Source organism: Octopus bimaculoides, chromosome 11 (assembly GCF_046866305.1).
Source record: "Octopus bimaculoides isolate indiv1 chromosome 11, ASM4686630v1, whole genome shotgun sequence".
Classification (NCBI taxonomy): Eukaryota; Metazoa; Mollusca; class Cephalopoda; order Octopoda; family Octopodidae; genus Octopus; species Octopus bimaculoides.
This window is the reverse complement of record NC_142938.1, coordinates 54,289,274-54,316,690: the sequence shown is the minus strand read 5'-3', so window position 1 is coordinate 54,316,690 and position 27,417 is coordinate 54,289,274. Positions and strand designations below refer to the sequence as shown.

Here is a 27,417-nt window from a genome sequence, read left to right as displayed (position 1 = left end):
ATCTTTTTATTATTATCATCACCATCCTCATTATTATTGTTATTATTATTAAGGAAATGTCTTTTAAAACTTGGTAAACATTTCTGTTTTTAAGTAGCAGCTGCATCCTAGATCTATAATTACAGGATTTTAATTATACATTGTTTTATCATATGCACGCACGCACATGTGTGTATGCATATATACATGAATCATGCCTTATTACAATATGTGTGTGTAGGTGTGTATACATGACTCAAACCGTATTACAATCCTCTAGTTATACTTCTAGGAAACAACTGCTACTTGAAAACAAAAATGTTTACCAAGTTTTAAGCGACATTTCTTTGATAATAATAATAATAATAATAATCATACTATAATGGGCGTAATATCCGTCCGTCTGTACTCACATTACGGCCAAACGGTTGGGCCGATCGGCATGAAACTTTGTAGGGGTGTTCGGGAGATCTCTAGGGTGGTTTATATATATAGGTTTAGCCCCTCCCCACTCCCTATTTTCAGAGAAATTCCATCAATTGCAGTAACTTTGGCACCCGGAGATAACTTTGGCAGAAGGAATAGGGTGGCCTATACCCTCCTTGACCTCTTTCTGCCCCTGCCCCTGCCCCTGTCCCACCACCACCCCCTACCCGAGTAATACCATCACATCAATTGAGGCAAATTTGGCACCCGGAAGTAAGTTTTGTAAGAGGAATAGAGAAGCCTACCTTCTCCCACAGAGATCAGTCTGACCTCCTCTCCCTCCCCTGCCTCCGCCCCACCCCACCCAACCACTTCTCCCTCTATTAAGTAATATTGTTGAATGAAGTAACTTTGGCACCCTGGGCCTCTTACACTGAGTGTGAGAGTCAGATCTCTCCTTTCAAACACACGAACGGTTTCGAAACAGTGTTTACAAAATAATAGCTGATCATTTGCAATGGGGCGTGTCCACAGTCACCACTTAGGATTTTTGCTCTGGTAACTTTTTCTGCTGTGTATCATACTACGATGTATAAAACAGTGAATGACATATGCGTGCATTATATTACACGGTAATTAAAATGTAACAAAAGATTTTTTTATGTTGCTCATTTGTTATTTTATTCATGTCACATCATGATATCAAAACGGAAATCATCAATTGGGAGAAAAACAAGAAATACTGCTTCTATCAATAGGACTCGGTTGGATGAAGTGTACAGACAAGTCGAACAAAAAGGAGATACATAAGCATGGAGCGCATTTTTTTATCACATATTTTGTCACTACTAGTATGCAAATACCAATAACATGACAATAGGAAATCAACTTATATGTTGAATCTACTTAAGATCTTCATTTCATTTTCAGGTTGATAATTCGTGGATAGTACCATATAATCTCTACTTGACGTTGAAATATGATGCTCACATCAACGTAGAAGTCGTGCACTCTGTCCAGGCAGTTAAGTATTTATACAAATATATAATGAAAGGTCAAGATAGAGTCATCTTTACTACTGATGGTGGTCAGCAAATCATAGTCATTAATGAAATTGAAAACTTCATGAATGCTCGATACATCTCTGCAAGCGAGGCATTTTGGAAGTTGTATAGATTCTTCATACACCAACAGCATCCTACAGGTGAGAAGCTTCTCTGTCATTTGCCTGCCGAGCAGTTGGTACTATTTGACGATGTTTCTGTGAACCAGGCTGTGCAAAAAGGACCACCGACAACAAAATTGATGGCTTTCTTTGATACCAATAGGCAAGATGAAAAGGCTTGACAGATATTATACCAAGACTTTCCAAAGTTCTACACATGGAACAGTAAAAACAAGTCTTGGCAAAGGAGAAAGCGAGGCAAGTGAGATGATGCAGATGTGAAAACTGATACCATTGGACAAATCCCAACCATTACACTGAGTGCACACCAATCTGAACTCTTTCATCTCCAAATATTACTCCACAATGTGACAGGTGCAACTAGCTTTAATGACTTCAAATCAGTAGATGGAAATACACCATTCAATGGAAGAAGCTGCAAGTATTCGTTTTGGTGATTCACTTAGAGAGTTTTTTGCCACCATGTTGATATATGGGGATTTTCGATCCTTTTAGGAAGAGTGGAAACAAGGTATGCGATAAGGAAGAAAGAAAAGTTGATAGATATAACAGGTTAGCTTGGGAGGTTAAACAGTTGTGGTCACTGAAAACGGTGGTAGTAGTATCAATAATTGTCAGAGCCCTGGGAATAGTAAGTACAAATCTTGTGAAGTTCATGGAACAAATAGGAGCTGCAATAAGGGTGGAACACTTGCAGAAAACAGCACTGCTTGGAACTGCTCGAATACTCTGGATGGTGCCTGAAAAATAAGGGATGTTATCTTAGTTCACTGTTTGTGAACAGCTGACACTATAGTACATATCCAGCATTAGAAGATGTGCAAAGACAATAAAATAATAATAATAATAATAATAATAATAATAATAATAATAATAATAATAATAATAATCTAATCAGGAGTATCACAATCTAAACAATCTCTGTGGAAAAATAATATCCAGAGATAAATAGAGAATAAAAGAAGGGATCTGTCAACCCTTAGCAAAATTAGTTGGCAAACAACACTACAAAGCAACAAGAGAGAAGAAAAATATTACGGAAATGCAAAATCACAGAACACGGTATACCTGAGGTAAAAGAATAGCTAAAGCAAGATATCCTCATCAAAGCACAAAAAAATCCACTAGTATGAGAAAAACCAATGATTCTTTGAACAAAACAAAGAGTTCAACTCCAATCCAAAAAGATTCTTTCAAGAACTTGGCAAAAATAAAATAGAGATCAATGCAGCACCAACAACAGAAGTAGTGAAAGAATTTTGGAAAGAAGTATGGCTGGAAAAGGAACAGTCTTGGAAAAGATCTATCAAAATAACAAACACAACACCTGAACAACTCTAGACTCCTCTAACAACAGAAGTTGTCACTCAGGTACTTCAAAATCTAAGCAGCTGGAAGGCACCTAGGCACAAGTTCACCAGTTTCTGGTTAAAATATCTAATAGGAATACATAAGATGCTGGCTGAGAAATTTAACGAGATACTAGTAGAGCCAGAGACAATGCCTGAATGGCTCACAGAAGGGAAAACTATCCTAATTCTCAAATCCACTGAACCAGCAAACCCACATAACTACAAACCGATAACTTGTCTCCTTACAATGTACAAAACCTTAACTACAATAACATCACAGAGAATGGGCAAACATCTGGAAGGAAGCAACTTGTTTCCAGAAGAGCAGAAGGGATGCTGCAAGGGCTCATATGGATGAAAAGATCATTTATTATTCAATAAAGCCATAACTGAAGACAACCAAAAGAAAAATAAGGGTCTAAGCATGGCTTGGATCGATTATTGAAAGGCTTTTGACAGTATTCCTCATACATGGATTCTGGAAACACTAGCTATGAACAAGGTAGTACCAATAATCATAAAATATATAAAACATTTCATGAATAAATGGCAAATAGTACTACAGTTCCAGACAAAATAGGGACTCCTAAAAACTAAAGCCATCCTCATTAGAAGAGAAATATTCCAAGGAAACGCACTCTCTCCACTCATTTTCTGCTTGACACTGATGCATTTATCTGACATGCTGAACAAAACTGGATATGGATACAACTGCTACAGTAAAACAATAAACCATCTCTTGTATATGGATGATTTAGAATTATATGCTGCAAATGATAAGCAGCTGGAAACATTACTACAGACAGTGCATGAATTTATGAAAGAAATAAACATGAAATTCAGCTTAGAAAAAGTACCAAAGCAACCTTCAAAAGTGGAAAACTAGTTAGGAGTAACAATATTACCCTAGATAAAGCAAATGAAATAAGAGAATTAGACCAAAACCAGACATACAAATATTTAGGTATCAATGAACTAAATATGGCATAACACACAAATGAAAGAGAAGATAGGAAAGGAATACTATAGATGAGTTAGATCAATACTTAAAACAGAACTTAATGTGAAAATCAAGATAATAAGTATCAACACTCTAGCCATCCCAGTTATAAGTTACAACTGCAATATTCTTAACTGGACTCTAAATGAACTAACCAAACTAGAGAGGAAATCAATAATAATGATGACAGAATTTAGGATGCACCACCCAAAATCTGACAACTGGGGTTTTTCAAAAATCTGCCCAGGGCTGTTTAAACAGAAAATTCTTTTTATAAAACTATTTTTCAGCTTAAATAATCGCCCACCTATAATAAACGCTCATGGGTGGTAATATGGAAGTAAAATATTTCACCTAGGAAAAACAAAGATATTCTCAAAAACCATATTTATTTTATACAATTCCTTTGAACTTCTATTGTTTCAGTTATCAGATATATAGACATAAAGAAACTGAAACAGCCTTAACAGAAGTAGCATATTAAAATATATTCTGAAATTAACAATGGATCTATTAGGAAATATTGAAAATTAAACTGTTGAAAGCATGAACAGAAGCCTCTGATGAACAAATAATGTCTTTGGGCATTTATGGTAGAATAATAACCGAATAGCTTCAAGTTAAATATCACAAATTTCTTCATTTGTTGCTTGGCCATAATTCATATCAGAGCTTATTTCACTTACTTGTATCTCATCTTCTTCAATTTTGTCATTATGTGCATCTGGCACATTTACCTCAAGGCCCGACAAAACATCCCGTAAGCGTGAGTTTAAGAGGTTATGTTCTACAGTCTGTCCAGGAGGAGCAATTCCACAACATTCAAAAGCATGCTTTATAGTTTCTTTATTTAAATTGGCAACAGCTTGGGTCACAAAGTTCACTATCTCTTGATAAGAAGGTTTTTTGCAATATCCTTTATTTGTATACTCCGTTTTGCCATTTGAAAACCAATTCTCCCATTCTGCACGAAGGGTTTTCTTGAAAGGACCAATAACTGATACATCTAACGGCTGCAAGTAAGATGTTGTTTTAGGAGATATAAGTTTGAGAATTGTATTCCTACATTTGAACACTTCTAGGAGCTCTGTTTTCTTTTGCACTGAGCATTCATCCATGAATAGCACTGAATTTTGAGCATGGAATAGTTGTGCTGTTCTCTGCCCAAGCACTTTGTCAGCCCACAGCTGCATGAGTTCATATGTGATTGATCCCCTGTTAAGCAAATATTCTTTGGGACCTTGATTTTAAGCACGTTTTTCAATCCTTTAAGGATAATCATTGTTTTCAACACCTTTCCTGCAGCATTAACACACAACACAGCAGTAAAACAAGCTTTGGTAGCATCACAGTGGCTAGCATCTACACTTTTATTGCCAACAAAGTCTATGGTTGTTGAACTCAGCATGTCAATGTATACAAGTGTTTCATCCATATTATAAATCTCGTCAGCATCCTTATCTGCTGTTAATACTGGAATGATATCTAGAGAGTCACTGGCGATTTGTGCATTTTCTCCAAGTGTTTTATTGTCTGCTTGACCAACATATGTAATCTTTCCCACAGTCAGATTATTCCATTTCATGAAATTGAAAATCCATTTATCAGAACATCTAAAGCTGTTCATTTCAATTCCAAACCTTTTTACCAATTCAAAAGCATATTCCTGTAAACGGCGATAATTTACAATTATATTGTTTGCACACTGAACAACAATCCACTGTAAGAGTTCAATCTCTAGATCTCCATATGCTGGTCCTCTACCTTCACCAATTGATCTGTGCCTCCTCTTGTCTGACATATTGATTAACTCAGTTTCTTTTGTGCACCATTCTCTCAATCGTTTTCTATCAATACCCAAGTCTCTTGACGCAGCAGATAAATTGCCAGAATGTTCTTTTACTCGTTTAATAGCTCTCAATTTTTCACTAATGGTATATGGTTGTTGAACACGTTTTGATATATTTTCTTTCGACTCCATTATTGGGAATAAAAATCCTTTGAATTTACCTACATACATATTTACTGTACAATAATGTAGTGAAGCTTGCAACGAGATAATTACTAATGACACATGTAAAGGACATTAACAGCAAGACAGTGGTTATTCCCTGGATATCGGCGTTCACTAAGAACTTGTTTTACAAATTGAGATATTCGAGGTAAATCAGATCACATAGCAATAACGACAAATATAATCGAATCAGACAAGTGGTGTGGTGCAGCTGACGAACTGTCAAATAGCAGTAATCAATCAAAGGGCGTCACATTACTTCTCTGACGAAATAAGGCTAGTGTCAAACAGAGCAAATGAACATCTAAACAGAATGCAAACAAGAACACTAATTCTGTTTCAACCACAAATAACTGCCCATCCAAATAAATGCCCATGGGTGATCTAATGGATGGACGGATTTTCAGAAAACCCTGGCAGAAAGGTTATATATACAATGTAGCGGTCCTATACAGCTAGAAAACTATTACAAAATAACTACCATAGGATTACAAAAATACCTAATACAAATAGACACAAAACACAAGAAAGACAAAAAACTGTTTTCTGTCTTTTAGAAAACTGAAGAATACAAGAAAGAACCTGACAATTACTAAGAAAATGAAGAAACAGCAAAAGTTGTAAAACAACTGAAATCTAAACTAAAACTGGAACTACAAAGTATCTTGATTAACTTAGGAAATGAATGTTGTTTGCAAAGCTTCTCCAATATGATAAAAATCTACAACTTGCTTTTTTTAGTTCAAAGTATATCCTGTTAGTTATTTATTCTTTATAGAAAATAACCACTTTATGCAAATGTGTAGGTATGTATACACTTGTGTGTGGTGGTGGTGGTGGTGGGGGGTGCACACGCATGCATGTGTGTGTGCGCATGTGTGTGTGTGTGTGTGTGTGTGTGTGTGTGTGTGTGTGTGTGTGTGTGTGTGTGTGTGTGTGTGCGCGTGTATTTTCTTATATTTCTAACTATTTGAAATCTTCTTGTAAGGAAGCAGTTGGTTTCTAACAAAGATACAATGTCCTGTTGTTAAAATGTAGATAAGAAAAATAAAGTCACATTTTAAACTTGCAAATTTTTACTGTGCCACTAACAGATTGTATTTGTAATATGTGATTTAGCTAGTTAATTTCTTTTCCTGAAATGGATTGTAGCCTAAAAGCAATTTTCTTGTGTCTTTAGATAGAATTGTTATTACACCATAGCTATAGTCAGTTCTTTTATCTTTTCCTTGGAAGATTACTATTTTTTTTTTTTTGTCATGGATTTCAAAGCTGTCACTACTGGTCCAGACCATTTTGCATGAGCCAAGTATTTCTGTCTTGTTATTGTCCATTTTATTACATACTTTTATAGACATAGATAATGTTTAACTTGTGCAGTTCTTTCAGTTTTCTTGTGTTTCATGTTCCAATTCTGAACAAAGAGAAATATTTCAAATGATCCTACGCACATTCTTTATTTTGTTCTGTACTGTCCGTGGAGGTGCAATGGCCCAGTGGTTAGGGCAGTGGACTCGCGGTCATAGGATTGCAGTTTCGATTCCCAGACCGGGCGTTGTGAGGGTTTATTGAGCAAAATCACCTAAAAGCTCCACGAGGCTCCGTCAGGGGATGGTGGCGAACCCTGCTGTACTCTTTCACCACAACTTTCTCTCACTCTTTCTTCCTGTTTCTGTTGTACCTGTATCTCAAAGGGCCAGCCTTGACACACTGTGTCACACTGAATATCCCCGAGAACTATGTTAAGGGTACACATGTCTGTGGAGTGCTAAGTCACTTGCACGTTAATTTCACGAGCAGGCTGTTCCGTTGATTGGATCAACTGGAACCCTCGACGTCGTAAGCGATGGAGTGCCAACAACATCTGTACTGTCCATAATGTTTTGCTTAATGTAAACCCTTTGTAGTCAATAAAGAAATCATTATTGTTGTTGTTGTTCTACTTCTCACAGCTCTCAGACTTGCTTGCTCTGGTTGATACTGTGAGAGTGGACAGCAACCTGTTGTCAGAGGTCTCACAGGGTATCTTTCTGCAAATTATAAGCTTTGGTACCTGGATGTTAACATATTGTGGAAGACATTCAACATCCAAGCACCAATCTCAAAATTCTAGCTGTTCCCAATAGAGCAGTTTTTTTGGCCTGCTCTGCTCTCATGTCAATTCAGATATTCTCATTTTAAAAATTATCTCTAGCTCTAGGACGTTGGTGTTGTCTTGGTGGATGTTTGCGCTCTCTGAGTGCTCTTGTTGTTGTTATTATTAAATCAATGCCGACAAGTCAGTGGGATTGTGACTGAGCACCTGAAGAGGCAGATCAATGCAGTCGGACAGCAATATCAGACACTGGACTGAGAGGCCAGTTAAACTGCTCAGGGTCTGGTTTGGTCCCGACCTCCAGGTAGATAAGAATTGGGAAGAAGTGACGAACAGGGTGACAAACAGGGTGACCTCTCTTACCCAGAAATGGGCAGAGAAGAAGTTGTCCCTGAACGGTCAGGAAGAAAAGGTGAGTGCCTACATTGCTTCTGTCATTATTTATTGCCTGACTGTCGTGCCTTGCCCCAGTGACTGCTTGATTAGATTGGAGCATATCCTGTTTATATTCTTGTGGAAGGGACACATGGATTTTAATGTGCAGACACGCACTCAGGTTGCACCACCTGCAGCAATTTTTAGAAGTTGAATGTGTGTGGGCTCCATTTGTGAGACACGCCTTTTCGCAGCTCATCTCCTTGATGCAGCTGCACTCCTGGGTAAAAGGATAGGTTAAGACTGGACACCTGGCACTTAGAATGTCGTCAGACACTCACTGTCCTCTACAAGTCAGGCAATAGGATCGGTGGATGTTCTACTTTAGATATTTACAGAAGATTAGTAGCGGGGAAATGCGACGACGTCCTTAGGCATCGACAGAGACAAACTGCAAGTCTATTCTGGAGGTATAAATAATTCTGTTAACAAAAATACATTGGTTCCATGTGCAGCTTGTACATGTTGATGAGGGCGGGGTAAACACAGACCATAGCGTCAAAGATCCCTGGTAACAATTCTCTCCTCTCTGGTTATATCGTAGAAATTCCTTACTTATAACCATCTGTTGACTCAAAATAGACCACACTTTTGCTGGTCTTGCAAGCGGTCTGATTGGATGACTTAAAGCAACCAGTTGGGGACTATTATGGATAATTTCCAGATGTCTTTGACCTGGTAGTGCTACTGGGGGTGGGGGTGGGGGCGCTACCGTTTCTAAATAAACTCTACATGCATGGATGTGCTGTCAGACAGGCTTGTCCAAGGTGCTTGCAAAGTGACAAAACTGTTTTGCATGCACTCTGTGTGTGTGTGTGTGTGTGTGTGTGTGTGTGTGTGTAGGGGAGGGAGTGTTATCACTAAATTTGTTAGTATATATTTCTAATAGCATTAATAATAATTGAATATTACCAAAATATTTTATTAAGTTCCATATAATATTGAGTGTACTGCAGTAGATTCTTGTAGAGATTAAAGGCAGTCTGCCTCTTTGAAATCCTCTTTCCCCATTCACTCTCCCCGCATGAATTCTATCCCTTGGTAACTCCCCCACTTGTCCTTTTTGCATAAATATGATATTTGGGTATATTCCGTCTTGCCTCCACATATTTGAATGCATGTATAGGTATGAAAGCAGCATACATCTATCGCATACACATGTGTATACATATATATATATATATATATGTGGGATGTATATACGTTGAATTTAGGTAAAAATGGCACAATAAACTTGCTGAAATATACACTATTGGCTCGTAGTCCTTCAGGATGTTCATTGTACAGAGAGCCATGATGTAATGTATTAAGTCCATTTGTTTTTACATGTATGTTAACATATTGTATTATGTCACTGTAACCTTTTTATATATTCATTATTTTTTCCTCTCTCTCTGTACAATGAACATCCTGAAGAAGGGAGTGTCTAATTTCTAATATGAGTACTACACCATATTAATAGACACATCTCAGGAACGGTCCGTAGATGAAAACTTTTAACATTGCCTATGTATTGTATGTTTTCTTTTGATATGGTATATATACATACCCTTTTCTAATGTACACGTTTTTAATATAATACATATAAATTTATAATATCATATCATATCGTATATATTTACCCATTATATGTTAAATCATTCTGTACGTTTATATATCGTAATGTATTATCTTAAATTGTCAAATATGTTTATACAACTTGGAAACTATGCATGTTTATAAATATTCTTAAATAAATATTTTAAACATTCATGATATTTCTGAAGTTTATATCATTGTATATGCCTGTATACTTTATTTTACCTTACTTTTTTAGACATATTAGAGACTTAAATTATATATTTATTGATTCTAGAATGAATTGAACACACACACACACACACACACACGCATATTAAATCTTGCGTTGGATATACGGTATTGTTCCTGTGGTATTCCACCCTTATGTATCCATTCTTACTATAAATTTGAATTCTAGCTCATGCTGAGCACTTCAACTCTAGCCCGTTTTTATGTATTGTTATATTAACAATATCTAATTATACAAAAAGTTACAGTTTATATATATATATATATATATATATATATATATATATATATATATATTAGGGATAAAATCCAAAATTACAGGTAAAAACTCTATATATTTATATGGCGTAACTACAAATAGATGCCTCCACTCCCACCTCGAATTAGTTGTCTCATAACTTCCAGGAAAATGAATAATTTTAACGGAATTTTTCAACAAATACCATTTAAATATTGTAGATTCAGAGTATATAGGGATGTGTTTTAAAAAATTTTTTCGAAGGATTGGTCAGAGGAGGTTTAGAAAATTCATGCGACCCAACTTTTTTCTGTCATAGCTTTCAAGAAAATGGGTATCTTTTAATGAAAGTTTATACAAATACTTTTCAAATGGCATAGATTACGATTATAAAGAAATTTGCGGGGAAATTTTTTTCCGAAGGGATGGGGAGAAGGGTTTCGAAAAAACAGCGTTTGGGATCACGAAGACCACATAAGATGGAATTTCTCCGGTGGACATAGAAATTAGATACTGAGGGAAAATGGGTGTAACTTTTTTATTTTTTAAATTTGGCGATTTTCGTTTTCGATAATGTGTTCTACATGCGATTCCCCCTAAAAAAAAATTTTGCCAGCCCCCCCACGGGGTGATTTTTTTTTTTTTCGGGCGATTTTCATTTTTAACATTGTGTTCTACATGTCCAGGTCGTACGAATAGCCTTCTCACAACTTAGATGTGAAAATGAACGGCTTACATTTATATTGAAACAGAAAAAGGATCACGTGGAGTCCCCACCACGAAACTTGATATGCTAGAAATAACAGCTAAACGCGGACTATCCAAATCTTGCATTTACTCAGAAAGTTGAACTGCGAGTTTCACGCTTTTTACCAGAGAACATATATTCGAAAACGAACAATACAAAATTAAAAAAAAATAGAAAGAAAGCCTGTAACAAAATTCGAAAGCAATTCCGATTCTGAAAAAAAATTGTTTGAAAAATTTCACCCCCCCCCCCCCACCAAGCAGGCTATTTACATGCTAGAAATAACAGCCAAATCTGGTTAGGGTTAGGGTTAGGGTCAGGGTCAGGGTTAGGGTTAGGGTTAGGGTTAGGGTTAAGTTTTACCCTAACCCTAACTCAAAACCTAACCCTAACCCCGACCCTAACCCTAACCCTAACCCCGTTTGCCAAAGCGCATTTTTTCCTTCATATCTATTTCATATAAGGTGCACTTCAACTACTACTCTATTTTTTTTCACTTTTTCCACCGGGTGTGGATCTATATAAAACCCGGGGGGGGGGGGGAGAATCGAAATTTTGAATTTGAGATTTTTGAAATTTTTTTTTTTCAGAATCGGAATCTCCATAGCCTAAATATTCCATAAAAAAAAGAAATAAATAAGGGGGGGGGAAGGTTCAGATTACATATAGTCCATCTGGACCAATGCAAGATTTGGATTGTCCGCGTTTAGCTGTTATTTCTAGCATATCAAGTTTCGTGGTGGGGACTCCACATGTGATCCTTTTTCTGTTTCAATATAAATGTAAGCCGTTCATTTTCACATCTAAGTTGTGAGAAGGCTATTCGTACGACCTGGACATGTAGAACACATTATCGAAAACGAAAATCGCCAAAATTAAAAAATTAAAAAGTTACAGCCATTTTCCCTCAGTGTCTAATTCCAATGTCCACCTAAAAGAATATATTTCTCCCTATAAATATATGCTAAAAAAAAATTTTTCGAAAATGTTTTTCTTTCAGCCCCACTTCCGATTGTTTTTGTTTATAATTTAAAATACTGGAGAGCCTGAGGTCATTGCTAGTACTTTATCAACAGTGATTTAAAGAAACAGGTATGTAAAATTTATTTTAATAGCATACTTTTCTGTTAGAAAATGTTTTTTCTTACACACGTGCGCTCCTCGCCTCATTGAGGTAGGGGTAAAAACCATTTCGGAAAAATTCTTTCCCATAAATCTCTATATACTCTAAATCTACAGCATCTAAGCGGTATTTGTTCCAAATTTCGTTAAAAGATATCTATTTTTCTGGAAGTTATGAGGCAACAAAGATGGGGGTGGGGTACACATCTGTAGTTATGCCATCTATCTATATATATGAGCCTTTCTGCTTTGCATAACCACTGACTAGAGAGGAAGTTTCATAGATACAGAAGAAAGATACAGATAGTTTCATAGATCGAAAGAAAGAAAGAAAGCGGTTCGTTCTTTCAACTTGTTAAAAATATAGTCAGTATTTATGAAACACTCTCTCTCTTGGTCACCGACCATCACTTTATTTCTTTCTTTGTCTCTCTCTCTCTCGGTCACCGACCATCACTTTCTTTCTCTCTCTCTCTCTCTCTCTCTCTCTCTCTCGGTCACCGACCATCGCTTTCTTTCTTTCTTTCTTTCTTTCTTTGTCTAACATTTCTTCTGTATCTATGAAACTATCTGGATCTTTCTTCTGTATCTATGAAACTTCCTCTCTAGTCAGTGGTTATGCAAAGCAGAAAGGCTTCCCCAGTCATTTCCCATCCCTCCTTTACGGAAAAGGCCGATTAGATGTAAACAAAGCCATGTGCTTCAATGACAGTAATTGTCATTACATCGAAACGTAGCCCACTTCCCTTCGCCCGTCGCTCGACATACGAAGAGAGGCTTTCGGCCACAAGAAAGGCGATGCCACCTTTATCGTTTCTTCCTTTCTAGTCAGCACCGTGCATTCCGCACTCTTTCACTCTCTACAGACAGACAACCTTTTTCTACATTATCAACTACTAACAAGCGAGCCAACCTTGTCACTATCACTAGAATTGCTGCTGTATCTGTAACTACTTGTCGGGCAAACGAACAGATCTATGTAAACAATATTTCTTCCTTCTTGGTGTTGATTCTTCGATGTTTGTTGGTACTCCGTCGCGAGATCCTTCAAGCGTTACATCTACACGCTACATTTAGTAGTGGGCTACATCATATCGATCTGATATCACATCTTTCATACAGCCCGCTACGAAGTTCCTGCGGAAAACAACAGGTAATCGAAACTGTGCCGGGAAGTGCTGCTCTTGGTTAAGGCTGTCGCAAAAGCGGGTGCTGCTCCTTGGTCTGGCTGACACAAAAGAGAGAGTGTTGCTCCTTGGTCATAGCTGACACATAAGAGAAAGAGATAGGAAATTCTCTGTTATATAGACTTACGGTCAGTAATGTAGATCAAACCCTAAACAAAGGACTGACCTTTCCTTGACCAGCACAGGTCCCGAGGGGTGGGGTCGAGTGTTTCCTCATCAATCATCTAGTGTGGAGAGGATTTACCGCTCGTTTTGACAAGCAACAAGCAGATGGATTTGGTTTCAGGCAAGGTCAAGCTAGATCCTTACATATATATATATATATATACACACACACATGCGTGTCTTTGTGTCTGTGTTTGTTCCTCCTCCCCATCACCGCTTGACAACCGGTGTTGGTGTGTTGATGCCTCCATTACTTAGCAGTTCGGGAAAAGACAACGATAGAATAAGTACTGTGCTTAAAAAATAAGTCCTGGGGTCAATTTGTTCGACTAAAACCCTCTGAGGCGGTGCCAGCGTGGTCGCAGTCAAATGAGCAAAACAAGTAAAAGAAAAAATGAATTATAGACTAAAACATTTTCGGCTGTTTATTGAAACTCTCTCAACTAACTTGTCAAATTCAATTATATGCAATAGTTGGGTTTCGAGATTTAAATTTGCTTATTTTTCAAGATTTTAATTCTTGTGTATGAGAGGGGCCCACCGAATTCAAAATCCCCCGGGCACCTCATGGTTTAAATCTGGTCCTGGTTACCGAGGGCTACAACTAAACTCCCCATTTTTTCTGGGAAATGTCATCCATCATCCGCTGCTTTACTCCCCCACTTTTTTTTTTACCTCCTTTTTTCATTTTTTTTTTTGAAGTGTATATTAATAGCATGTTTAAAAAAATATTTTCTTTATATATCCGGGACATAGAAGCAGCACATTTTTCTGTCTATTTATTCTGAAGATTTTGATTCTGGTTTATTTCGAAAGGTAGATACCAATATAATGACGTTGCTGCTGGAGATGTTATTATCCTGACCATGATCTGACTAAAGCTATTTTTATTTACTGTATCATTATACTGACAGACGCCAATATAATGACGTTGCTGCTGGAGATGTTATTATACCAACCATGATCTGACTAAAGCTATTTTTGTTTACTGTATCGTTATATTGATAGACGCCAATATATGATGTTGCTGTTGGAGTTATTATCTTGACAATGATCTGACTAAAGCTATTCTTATTTACTGCATCGATATTTCAGTCGTGACTAAATTTATTACAGAAAGACACTATGAAACGATTTTTAACGGCAGTTACCCTGACACTGTTGTTTATTCGCAACTTCGCCATGAGCCCTAACCGGACAGATAATGTAAGTATGACAATTCATGCAACAATTTCACTTTGGCAATTAATGTATTTTTATCTCGTTATCCAGTTTTTTTTGCTTCATCTTTTGAAATAACTATCTTTTTATGACATTTGTTTTTTCAAGTTGATTTTTCCTTTCAAACCGAAGTAATTTGTTTTATCATTTATGTTATAAATATGACAGTCAGGAAATGAATCAGCAGCGATTTATTTCTACGAACTCAACTTGTTTAACCATTCTATATAAATCTATATATTTTTTTTCTCTTTCTTCTCTTTTTTCCCCCCGCTTTTTCTTCTTTTTTTTTTGTTTGTGTTCCGCTTTTTCTTTTCTATTTGGTTTTGTTCCTTCCCCCCCCCCCTTTCTTTGTCTTTCTTTTGTCAAACCAATATTGAGGTGGAAAATCTGGTAAGAAATATGTTCTAAAATTTAAATTTATAATTCCTTCTGCTAAATATTAATAAAAGTAATATTTTCTGAGGGAAAAAAAGTTAATAGTAATACAGTTAACTGTAATTTACATGCAAGTAATATTTTGGCAAAGGTAAAGAATACGCACACCCCGTGTTTAGGGTTAGAGTTACGCCGAAAACTGGTGGTGTGCGTATTCTTTACCTCCGCTTAATATTTAATTATACTATAATTAGATTATACTGTAATTAAATTAGTCGACGTATAATTTTATATATTATGTGCTCAATGATACTATTCAATAACCGTTAGTGGTAAATCGAAGTTCAATGAGGCCTTAACTCCCACATTTTTCAGCTCCAAGAGCTCCCTTTTTCAGGAGCAAAATCCTTTTTACACAGTCCATAACACTAGAATTTTCGAATATGTGCATAAATATCACATATATAAAGATGACAATGTGTCTGTGTGAATCCCAAAAACTCCAGAACTACACAACCAATTTCATTCCAAATTAACACATGCCTTACTTAGGGTTCATGTAGTGTCTTAGGCGAAAACAATTTTTAACTCCTTGCATAGTTCGAGCCCACAGCAATATCATATCTCCTCCCCTATTTCACTATTACGTGTCAAAAGTGAAACAATAACATCACTCTACTGTAATGTCAGATACTTTCACTTTAACACTGAAACTATTCCACTATTTCAGTATTACATGTCAAAAGTGAAACAACATGTCGCTACTGTAATTTCAAATACTTTCACTTTAATACTTTCAATTTCATACTGAAACTATTAAAGTAAAACTATACTCTCACATATATACAGGCATACTATAAGACCCAAGTTAAAAACAATTCAACTTCTCTGGTTGACATTAACACCCTCACCCCCAATAGGGGCCTGCATTCCCACATTTTACAGCTCCGTGAGCTCCATTTTTCAGGAGCAAAATCCTTTTTACAGGTTCCAAAAGACTGAAATTTTGGAATTTGCGCATAAAGATCAATAGTATGGGATACATGTCTCATGATTAGAATTTTTTTAGGGTGTGTAAAGAGGGAAAGAACCCTCATGTGCAATTTTGATGAAATTCGATTCATATGTATTTCAGTTCTTTACCGAAAATATAAGAGAAAAGTCTCATCCTTCAATTGCATGTAACACGGGCAACGCCTGGTATCTCTGCTAGTATATATATATATGCGTACAGGACGTCACCAACAGTAAACAATATGTAATACAAAAACAAATGGGTTCAGTACACAAGCAATGAGAGAAAAAAATGGAAAACAAGACAAGTAACGCAAAGAATGACCCTTCCTCAGTTGTCAGTTGTCTATCTACTCCTCATTTTGAGCATTCGATGACAATATGAGTCTTCGGGCCGACCAAAGCCTTTTTAGTCGATTTGGTAGACGGAAACTGAAAGAAGCCCGTCGTATATATGTATATATATATATGTGTATGTGTGTGTTTGTCCCCCCCCCCCCATCGCTTGACAACCGATGCTGGTGTGTTTACGTCCTCATAACTTAGCAGTCCGGCAAAAAGAAACCGATAGAATAAGTACTAGGCTTACAAAGAATAAGTTCTGGGGTCGATTTTCTCGACTAAAAGTGGTGCTCCAGCATGGCCGCAGTCAAATGACTGAAACAAGTATAAAAGAGTAAAAAGAGTATATATATATATATATATATATATATATATATATATATATATATGCTCCGTTGGATGTGTAATGTCAATGTGAATACCCGTCAGAGTGTAAGTATCTTGAGAGAAAAGCTGAACATTAGAAGCATCAGTTGTGGTGTGCAAGAGAGACGATTGCGCTGGTATGGACATGTGGTGAGAATGGATGAGGATAGCTGCGTGAAAAAGTGCCACACCCTAACAGTTGAGGGAACCCGTGGAAGAGGTAGGCCCAGGAAGACCTGGGCTGAGGTGGTGAGGCCTTTGGAAATGTGCTGTGCATGAGAAGACCCGGCAAGCCAAGTAAGATCGTTGCCAGTGCCCCTGGACTGGCTCTTGTGCGGGTGGCACATGAGATGCACCATTTTGAGCGTGGCCGTTGCCAGTACTGCCTGACTGGCTCCCGTAGGATTTTCGAGTGAGATCGTTGCCAGTGCCCCTGGACTGGCTTGTGCGGGTGGCACATAAAAGACACCATTTCGAGCGTGGCCGTTTTCGTGCGGGTGACACGTAAAAGCACCCACTACACTCTCTGAGTGGTTGGCGTTAAGAAGGGCATCCAGCTGTAGAAACTCTGCCAAATTAGATTGGAGCCTGGTGTTGCCATCCGGTTTCACCAGTCCTCAGTCAAATCGTCCAACCCATGCTAGCATGGAAAGCGGACGTTAAACGATGATGATGATGATGATATATATATATATATGTTTATATGTATGACTATATATGTATATCAAATGGATGTGTTATAATACTATTCCAGAGCCATAACAACAATCCAATAATACTATTCCACATATACACAAACAACTGAACCAACAATCCAACATATCTTCATCATCAGCTGCCTATGGATATCATTATGGTTTCGACTAACAGGAGTGGTTGTATAAGTAGTTTGCTTACCAACCACATGGCTTTGGGTTCAGTCCCACTGTGTGGCACTTTGGGTAAGTGTCTTCCACTATAGCCTTGGGCCAACCAAAGCCTTGTGAGTGGATTTGGTAGAAGGAAACTGAAAGAAGCCCGTCTAATTTGTATTTTATAGCTAACTTAATGCTATTTGCTTGCGAACCACCTATGTTACTACTTTTGATACCATCAATTTTAAATTTTATCCACAGATGATATTAACATCTTATTTCAAACCTTAGTGTTTGAATGTTTTGTTCATGTGTGTGTGTGTCTTTGTTTGTCACCCCAACATCCCTTGACAACCAATGCTTGTGCATTTATGTCCCCGTAACTTAGCAGTTCAGCAAAAGGAACCGATTGAATAAATACTAGGCTTACAAAGAATAAGTCCTGGGGTCAATTTGCTTGACTTAAAGGTGGTGCTCAAATGACTGAAACAAGTAAAAGAATAAAAGAATATGCAAAACTTAATGGTATGAGATTTTCTTGCACCCATATATTTTACTTTCAAGAAACTAACACAAAAGTATATGATTGCTGAAACTGTTAAAATTAGCATCCAAATCTTGCTGAAATCATACTGTAGTGTCTTTAAAGTGGAAGATCACAATGAGTAATTTTGTTCTAGATATATTATGTCTAAATAAAAGATAGGATTGACATGAGCTTGATCTCTTATTATAAGTCAACTTCAATATGGATGACTCAAAACTAGTTTAAAACCACAACATTGAAATTAAATTCCCTAAGAATGAAATATTTTTTTAAATCCCTCTCTTTTTTCCTTTTCAGACACAGGAGGTAAAATGTAAGTATTTTTTTATTAAATTACCTTTCAGATTGAAAAACTATATTAGAATCATATTTATCTTTATTAATGCACCTTATTTCTTTTACAATCTTGAAAGAAATATAGAATTTATCATTTTTCAATTATTTTACATTAGCAATCCAGTCATAAGCTACTATCTTGGAAACTCTCATTGGACAGAGAACCTTTGGGTTGCCATCATTAATATTGATGTGATAAACAATAGATGTGGAGATATTGTAGTGATGTTAGAGAGAAGAAAGTAGATGTGGGCTGGCTCAAAGTGTTAATAGGGAGGGAAGCTTCTGCCAGACTTTTCACAGGCAATGAACACTGGTACAAATTCTTTTAGCTGGGTAACCACATGGTACTAGGTTGGGAATGTATACTGCAATTGAAGAAACTGAATAGAGTGGTTGAGGTAGTCAGAGTATGTGACAGAATGAATTTAAAGTTAGGTGAGAAACAAATGCAGTTGTTACATCAACTGAGACACCTCAGTCTGGATTGAGAGATGAGCAAAAGAACTATTTCTGTGACATCCACTTATCATGGTTGGTGACTTTGATATACATGTTGGTACTACACTCTCTGAGTGGTTGGCGTTAGGAAGGGCATCCAGCTGTAGAAACTCTGCCAAATTAGATTGGAGCCTGGTGTTGCCATCCGGTTTCACCAGTCCTCAGTCAAATCGTCCAACCCATGCTAGCATGGAAAGCGGACGTTAAATGATGATGATGATGATGTACAAACATAGTAAAGTGGGCATAACAATGGTGATGACATTAGCAAATGGTGACTGACATGAAATTAAACAAAGTGTTTATGCATGTGTACGTGTGTTATACACACTTATTTGTCTGTACATATATATATATATATCATCATCATCATCGTCGTTTAACGTCCGCTTTTCATGCTAGCATGGGTTGGACAATTTGACTGAGGACTGGTGACACCAGGCTCCAATCTGATTTGGCAGAGTTTCTACAGCTGGATGCCCTTCCTAACGCCGGATATTGTTTTGTGTATGTTTTTCCTATGGATTAGACTGGTTTGACAGTGTCATGTCACGCTCCTTCATCATCTGGCACCTACAGCAACAGAATAAAATCTACCAACTCTGCTGTTGTTAAGTACATAATGTTATTTTTAGTCTTACTGCTAGCTGGATGCTCTTTCCATTACCAGCTGTTCCACAGCATCAATACTTTTTATCACACCACTGAAACTAGAGAAATTGTTTGATGTAGGACTAAATTATTCTCTCTAATCTTTCTTTGTTCCTTTCTTTCTCCTTTTTGGCAAGGTTTTTAACACCAGTTTCTTCTCTCACAACCACTTTATATACCATTGATTCAATGCAATTTATTATGCCACTGGTACTTGGGGGATTGTGTGCTGTGCGATTAGAGAGCCCCACTTTCAAACCACTGTTCATTTATTTGGCATGGTTTTCACCTTTAGACACCTTTCTTTTGCTAGCCTCATTGTTGATCAGGTTAATTTTATCATATGAATGTTTGTTTGGGACTAGACTAAGCATTCCCTTCCATCTTACACCAGTCTTTTAGTTGAGGGGCCATTTATTGCTCTGATAAAGGGAAGAGGTTTAGCTACCAATGGGCTGATAGTGGCAGTCTGAAACTACTGGGCATAAAATGTTGCTTCCATAATGTAGGTAGACAGGATACAGTTTATAGATGCAATCTACAAAAAAGGCTGTACCTCTAATGCTGCATAGTTTAGTTATGAAGGGAGTATATATTGATAGAATTTAAAGAGACTAGTGGTAGGTGTAGAGGGGTGTATGGAAATATGAAATAAATGGTTCTCTTTCTTTAACTTAAGAACTAAAAATTTGTTGATGATTCAGATAAATACATTTAAACAAACTTTACATATTTCATAGTCTTGATATTTTCGAATTGCCAGGTTGCACATTGTGATCTTGAGAAAAGCACTTCATCTCATGTTACTCTGCAATTACTTTGACATCTGATGTGTGGCACAGGTATATGCATTGTTGATTTGATGGAGGGAATGAGCTAATACAGCACAATACTGTGACTACACATATTTTGCAGGTATTTTAATATTTTATACCAGATGTTAGTGAAGACTAACATCAACAGCAGATTTAAAGTAAGCGTGTGCAAAGAAGAATTATCACATTTCCTTTGATGTAACAGAGTAGGCATTCAGTGGTAGAATAAATGGTAGAATCAGAAATATTGAGAAAAGGTGTTTGTGAATTTAATATTTTTGATGAGAAAAGTAACTGAGATAGAAGTGAAGAGGATCAACAAGATTCTAATATACACAGGTAAAATTATGAATATTGTTGATAATGATAAATGTCAATAAAGACGAGATGTGCAAGAAGATAATGATGATGATACTGCAAAAGCCAGTAACAGACTAAGATTTTAGTAAGAAGGAAAGACAGATTCTGGTACCATCAGGAAAATGACAGTTTTTGATATGCAAAAAAGTAATAGGTAGAAATTTCATATCGCACACCCAATGTAAATTATGGACATAAAACATGTGTAAGTGGGGTCACTGGCTTACAGAGAAGGTAAACTTTGTATGCACAGAAGTTTGCAGATAGAGCTTATGTAAAATAATGTCTTTTAAATGCTCAAAAAACCTAGTTGACCTAATTTACTGTGTAAGTGGGTGTTCCAAAAGCATAGAAGCTGTAGGAAGAATGAGGTGGTAAATGTTGTCATTGATGAAAAATTATTTATTTCTTTATTTTGATATTAATTTGTAAATGGACTACATATGTAGCCAATATTATTGGTTTAAAATATTTCCACAAAGTCTGCAAGTTTGGTTGAAGGAGTAAGTCAATTACATTGATCTGTCCTCAACTGGTACTTTTTTTTATCAGGATTCTGCCAGCTCACCACCTTATGCAGCAAGTAATTTTGGCATTCACATTAATAAGGACTTCTTTCTGTTGTTAATGAGTCTAAACATTCACAAACATTTCTACTGCAAGTTTCTGACATTTGAGGGGACATGGTGATCTTTAATGTTAAAGATAAAATTCAGCAATAAAGATATTGAAGCTTGTTGGTGGGAATTTTCTTGTAATATTGTGGGAACAAGAATCATTCAAATATTGACATGAAAATTTTAATTTTAAATATTTTCTTTCCTGCTTAAATTTTGTCAACCTTAGCCTACTTTAACATTTACTATCTGTGTAATGTTTATGTTCACATAAATGGTTTCCCTTTACTTTTGCAGTGTGTCGTGAATGGACAACTCTTGTTGAGTATCGAATAAAAGGGAAGAACATTACTGTGGATTTTAAACAAGGACCTTCAAAGTGTAATATAAAAATATATAATGTAACACTTTATTATGTGAATTCAACCATTTTAAGTATGGCGGCTGTCAATTCTTCCAAGGTTTGTCAAATTTCACCATTTCAGTGTTTTTAAAATTCCTCTAATCCTCAGTAGTAATTAGAGAAAATATTTCTTCTTTTTCTAATCGTTATTTCTTTATCTTCATTCATATTACCCATTAATTAGTTTTTAGTAAAACTCAATGACATAAAACTTATTCCATTGCATTGTTTTACTAATTTGCCTGGTAAATTATTTTTGACTATATTGATGTTAACTATTTTGTAATATCAGTAATAAATGTAACTTTGCTTCAATACACTCCCTTGTCTTGTCACTCTACACAGTCTTATTATTTTCAGTGAATTTTAGACATAAAACTTAGTATTTAAATTTTCTTTCTATTTTTCTATCAGATCTAGGTCTGGCTTTAAAACAAAACAAAGAAAATTAGTTTGTGGCTATTTTGTTTTACATGATGTAATTATGTAAAGAATGATTGTTTTGGGCACATCAATACTATTGCTAGAAAAAAATCCATTTTGTTTTATTTATTTTATTTTTTTTGTTATTTCAACTATTAAATTACTGTTTTTTGTCTTGACTAAAACTAATTTTAACCATTGAATTCAGTAAAATATAAATCATTTCACCAAATTTAATGGGACCAGAATAATTAGCATATTTTTAAATCCTATTTTACAGTTACACCAGGTTTCAAAAATATCTTTGAAAATTATAGATTTACTGTGGAAAAATGTTCAGAAAATCTATTCATAGTCCAACTTTATAAATCTTTTTTTTTTTTTTTTCAGACAACCCCATATCTAACCCATGAGTTTTTTGGAATATGTCCTGGAAGCTACTACATAACTGTAAGTTATTCTCCATATTGGTCTTTGTTTACTACATTTTGTTACATTTTAAAGGAATTCTGTTAATTTGGATAATTGCATAAATTGTTGTTGTATGTGTTCTCTGACTTTTCTTGTGGAATTTTCCACATTTTCAAATTCTCAGGACTTTCCACTAGCTATGTAATTAAAAAAAAAAACTTGTCTCCTCCATGACAAACACTTCTACACATACTCACACATTTACAGCTATCAGTTCTTCACCAAACTAGGGACTTTTTTCTTTTCCAAACATTGCATTAGTTGTATAAGTTGACTCGACTTTTCATTACTGTTTTATAGTGTTGTTTCTAAATTTTACAGGCTTCTAACACCTCACCCATTTTTACAGGCTTTTCTACTTTTCATGCAACAGGCACAGGAGTGGCTGTGTGGTAAGTAGCTTGCTTACCAACCACCTCGTTCTGGGTTCAGTCCCACTGCGTGGCACCTTGGGCAAGTGTCTTCTACTATAGCCTTGGGCCAACCAAAGCCTTGTGAGTGGATTTGGTAGGTGGAAACTGAAAGAAGCCCGTCATATATATGTGTATATATGTATATATATATATGTATATGTTTGTGTGTCTGTGTTTGTCCCCCCAACATCACTTGACAACCGATGCTGGTGTGTTTACGTCCCCGGTTCAGCAAAAAAGACTGATAGAATAAGTACTAGGCTTACAAAGAATAAGTCCTGGGGTCGATTTGCTCAAGTAAAGGTGGTGCTCTAGCATGGCCACAGTCAAATGACTGAAACAAGTAAAAGAGTGAAAGTGTAAAAGAGCCCAGTTACTCCGAGAAAACATCTGGAAATGTTTTATTTTTTTGTTTTAGTCCCTCAGCCATATTCGAACTTTCAACTGAACTTTTGGGCATATTCCACTGAGAGAGTTATAGTTCAATTGGATTGAAATAGAATTAAACTAAATGAGATGCAGTTTTCTTTTGTTCCTGGGATGCCATCTTCCTAGTGAGACTGCTACAGGAAAAGTATTTGGTCAAAAGTAATCCACTGTACTTAGCTTTCGTTAACCTGGAGAAAGCTTTTGATAGAGTTCCATGCTCTGTTTTGTGGTGGTCTTTAAGGGAGATAAGAGTAGAGAAGTAGCTTGTTAGAGCTGTACAAGCCATGTACAGAGGTGCTGTCAGTAAGGTGAGAGTCAGCCATGCATACAGTGATGAATTTAGTAATACAGATAGAAGTTCACCAGGGCTCAGTTCTTAGTCCACTCCTATTCCTCATAGTCCTCCAGGCCATAACAGAGGAATTCAAAACTGGATGCCCTTGGGAACTACTATATGTTGATGACCTCACTCTTATTGCAGAATCTGTAGCAGAATTGGAGAAGAAGTTCCAGGTATGGAAGCAAAACCTGGAATCAAAGAGCCTTAAAGTTAATCTAGCTAAGATTAAAGTTGTTGTTAGCAAGAAAGCAGATAAGACTCTATTTCTGTCAAGTAAGTGGCCCTGCTCAATTTGTAGGAAAGGAATAGAAAGTAATTCCACACACTGCACCAAATGTAAGCTATGGACACATAAGAGATGCAGTGGAATCACAGATAGATTAACAGATAAGGTCACCTTTGTGTGTGGTAGATGTGCAGGAAGAGTAAACACTAAGAGCACATGGGACTTAGACTCTCTTAAATGTCCGAGGTAGTAGATAGTTTCTGTTACCTAGGTGAGGTGGATGCTCTGAGTGTATTGTTTTTAGAATGTGAATAAGATGGAGAAAGTTCAGAGTTACTACCTCTGTTAGCAACTAAAGGACTCTCTCTCAAAGTAAAAGGTAGATTGCATGATGCTAGTGTACAAATGGCTATACTCCATGGTAGTGAGACATGGGCTCTGAATGCAGAGGACATGTGTAGGCTAGAGAGGAATGAAGTCAGTATGCTCTGCTGGATGTGATAAACCTTGACACTTATTGCCATCCTTCCCCTGCTCTTGCTGTTTCCTACTCTCTCTCCTTCTCTTTTCCTTGCTCTTCCCTCTGGTTGAGTAATCATGTATCTACTCTACAGCAACAAACCTGTTTCTGCCCTCATTCTTGATCACTCTCTCTTCCTCTTTCTCTTGCTCTTAAATCTGGCTAGGTAGCCATGTATCCCCTTTACAGCAGCACACCTCTTTCTTGTTAACTCCTCCTCTCTCTCTCTCTAGGTAACCATGTCCCTCCACTTCAGCAGCACACCTATTTCTGCTCTCTTTCTCTCCCTCTCTCTTGTTGGGTAACCATGTACCTTCTCTGTAGCAAGACGTCTGTTTCTGTCTCTCTGTCACACTCTAACTTTTCATCATCTGACACAAGATCACCTCCAATGCCCCCTCATCTTTCAAAGATTCTTCATCTTGCAAAGTTACTTGGTGACCTTGCCAGTGCAGGTGCCATTTAAAAAGCACCCAGTCCTCACTGTAAAGTGGTTAGTGTTAGGAAGGGCATCCAACTGTAAAACCATGCCAAAACAGACACAGAAGCCTGGTACAGGCTGCAGCCTGGCGAACTCCTGTCAAACCATCCAACCCATTCCAGTATGGAAGGAGGACATTAAATGATGGTGATGAATATATGTATATATATATATATATATATATATATATATATATATATATATGTATGTATGATGTTTGCGTATATATATATATGTATGTATGTATATTACAGAGATGTACTTGCATATTAAGTGACTTGATCTGAGATCGTGTGCTGAAACAAAAACAATTGCAGTGTGGAAGATGTTTTGTAAGCCATTTAAGAACACACAAAAGCTGTTAGTTTCACTTTAACATTTAAATTTAATTTGTGTCCACAAAGTTTTGTCAGTGAACAGGTTACAATTTCAAAGTGACAAAAATATTTTGACACAAATTAAATTTAAATGTTGAAGTGAAGCTAATGGTTTTTGTGTGTTCTTAAATGGCTTACAAACATCTTCCATGCTGTAATTGTATATATATATTTGTGTGTGTGTGTGTGTACATAAGTCATCTAAGAGTCTATAAGTCAGGGAAAAAATGCACTTGCATATTTGTTAATAGAGTGGGTATATTATCCGAAATGCACAGTATTATATATCCATCATGGCTGAGCTTACCAATTGGTTTCACACAAGGAGTACAATGGAATGTTAGGTAACAATCTGATTATATAACCTTATGCTCATCAGAGTTAGCTGATATGGAAGGGAATATGGCAACTGTTTTCTATTGTCAGAGGTGAATTAACTCATCTAGTTTGTGGCTGCTGTGAAAAAGGGTCAGGGGATTAGGCTTGGGGTTATGTCCGTTGGTTGGGTTCACTGTAAGGCCAGTAAGAGTTATCTTGAAGTGTTTGTGGGTAAAGTGTATGTTATTAAATGTGGTGCTCCTTCCTTCCATTGGCTTTGGCCTCTACAGATTAATTTCCATGTGTAAGATTTCTTTTATTGCACATGTTAGAAATGATCTCCCTCAGAACTCCATTAAAATATTTTTTACGGAATTTTGAGGAATCATTTAAAATTAATTTTGGACTTGATTAATGTTGTTTGGGCTCTAACAATACATTTTCTTTCTTTTGTTGTCTGAAGAAGTATAACTTTAAGACTACTTGCATTCGTTATTTGCTTGCTAGGATGATCATCCTCATCATTTAATGTCTTTTTTTCTATGCTGGAATAGGCTGGACATGTTGACAGGAGCCAATGAGCCAGAGGGTTGTGCCAAACTACATCTGCTTTGGCATGGTTTCAACAACTGAATGTCCTTCCTTATACCAACCACTTTACAAAGTGTATTGGGTGCTTTTTTTGTGGCACCAGCACTTGTGAAATCACAAGTGAAATATTGTATTGAGGGAGGTGAAAGTGTGTCAGGGGGACGGGGCAGGTGTCTTGCTGAAGAGGTGAATACATGTGGCTTCCCCAACTGGAAAGAAAGATGTGAGGTTAAAGTACAAGGATATGTTATGATGAAAATATTGAAGCTTCTCTCTCATTTGTTTTGTTTGTTTATTTAAATATTAATTCAGTGGATGTGTTTTTTTTTTATTTTCTTTTTAAAGGTTGAAATATTTGATGAATTTTGGAATGATGATGGGAAATGTATATGTCCCTCAGATACTGGAAAGTGTGGTTTAGACTGTCATCGGTCGAGATCCTCTAATTTTATAGGTAAGCAAAACTAAAATAATGCCCAAGAAAAAACATTAAAATGCAGATTATGTATTGTGTATTTTGCATAAAATGTTTGGAAATCAGCAAGAAAAGGTTGATGAGGTATGGATATAAGACCTGTGGGAGCTTCGGAGTAATATAGTTGCATGATGGTGGAAGTAATGAGTAAGGTGCTTAATGGATGTACAGGAAATAAGACAGAGTATATAT

The 27,417-nt window shown here is 36.5% G+C and overlaps 2 protein-coding genes across 10 annotated transcripts in view; both read left to right on the top strand.

Moving 5' to 3' along the window:
- The first annotated feature begins 361 nt into the window (after positions 1–361).
- Positions 362–1,752, top strand: LOC149133342 (uncharacterized). The gene is made up of 2 exons (XM_089360619.1): positions 362–367; positions 1,336–1,752. The coding sequence occupies exons 1-2, from the start codon at positions 362–364 to the stop codon at positions 1,750–1,752; spliced, it is 423 nt and encodes a 140-aa protein (XP_089216745.1).
- Positions 1,753–9,751: 7,999 nt separating this feature from the next.
- LOC106875972 (uncharacterized) overlaps positions 9,752–27,417 on the top strand; it is a 28,284-nt gene continuing 10,618 nt past the window's right edge. Inside the window, exons 1-7 of one of the 9 annotated variants that reach the window (XM_089360034.1) lie at positions 9,769–10,002; positions 12,283–12,374; positions 14,873–14,962; positions 18,776–18,791; positions 22,056–22,219; positions 22,975–23,034; positions 27,096–27,204. In XM_089360034.1, coding sequence (XP_089216160.1) covers positions 14,882–14,962; positions 18,776–18,791; positions 22,056–22,219; positions 22,975–23,034; positions 27,096–27,204 — 430 coding nt within the window. In that variant the 5' untranslated portion in view covers positions 9,769–10,002; positions 12,283–12,374; positions 14,873–14,881. Of the gene's footprint in view, positions 10,023–12,282; positions 12,375–12,497; positions 13,558–13,584; positions 14,967–18,775; positions 18,792–22,055; positions 22,220–22,974; positions 23,035–27,095; positions 27,205–27,417 lie in introns of those variants that run through there. The other 8 variants (XM_089360032.1, XM_089360035.1, XM_089360033.1 and 5 more) reach the window with 8 other exon arrangements.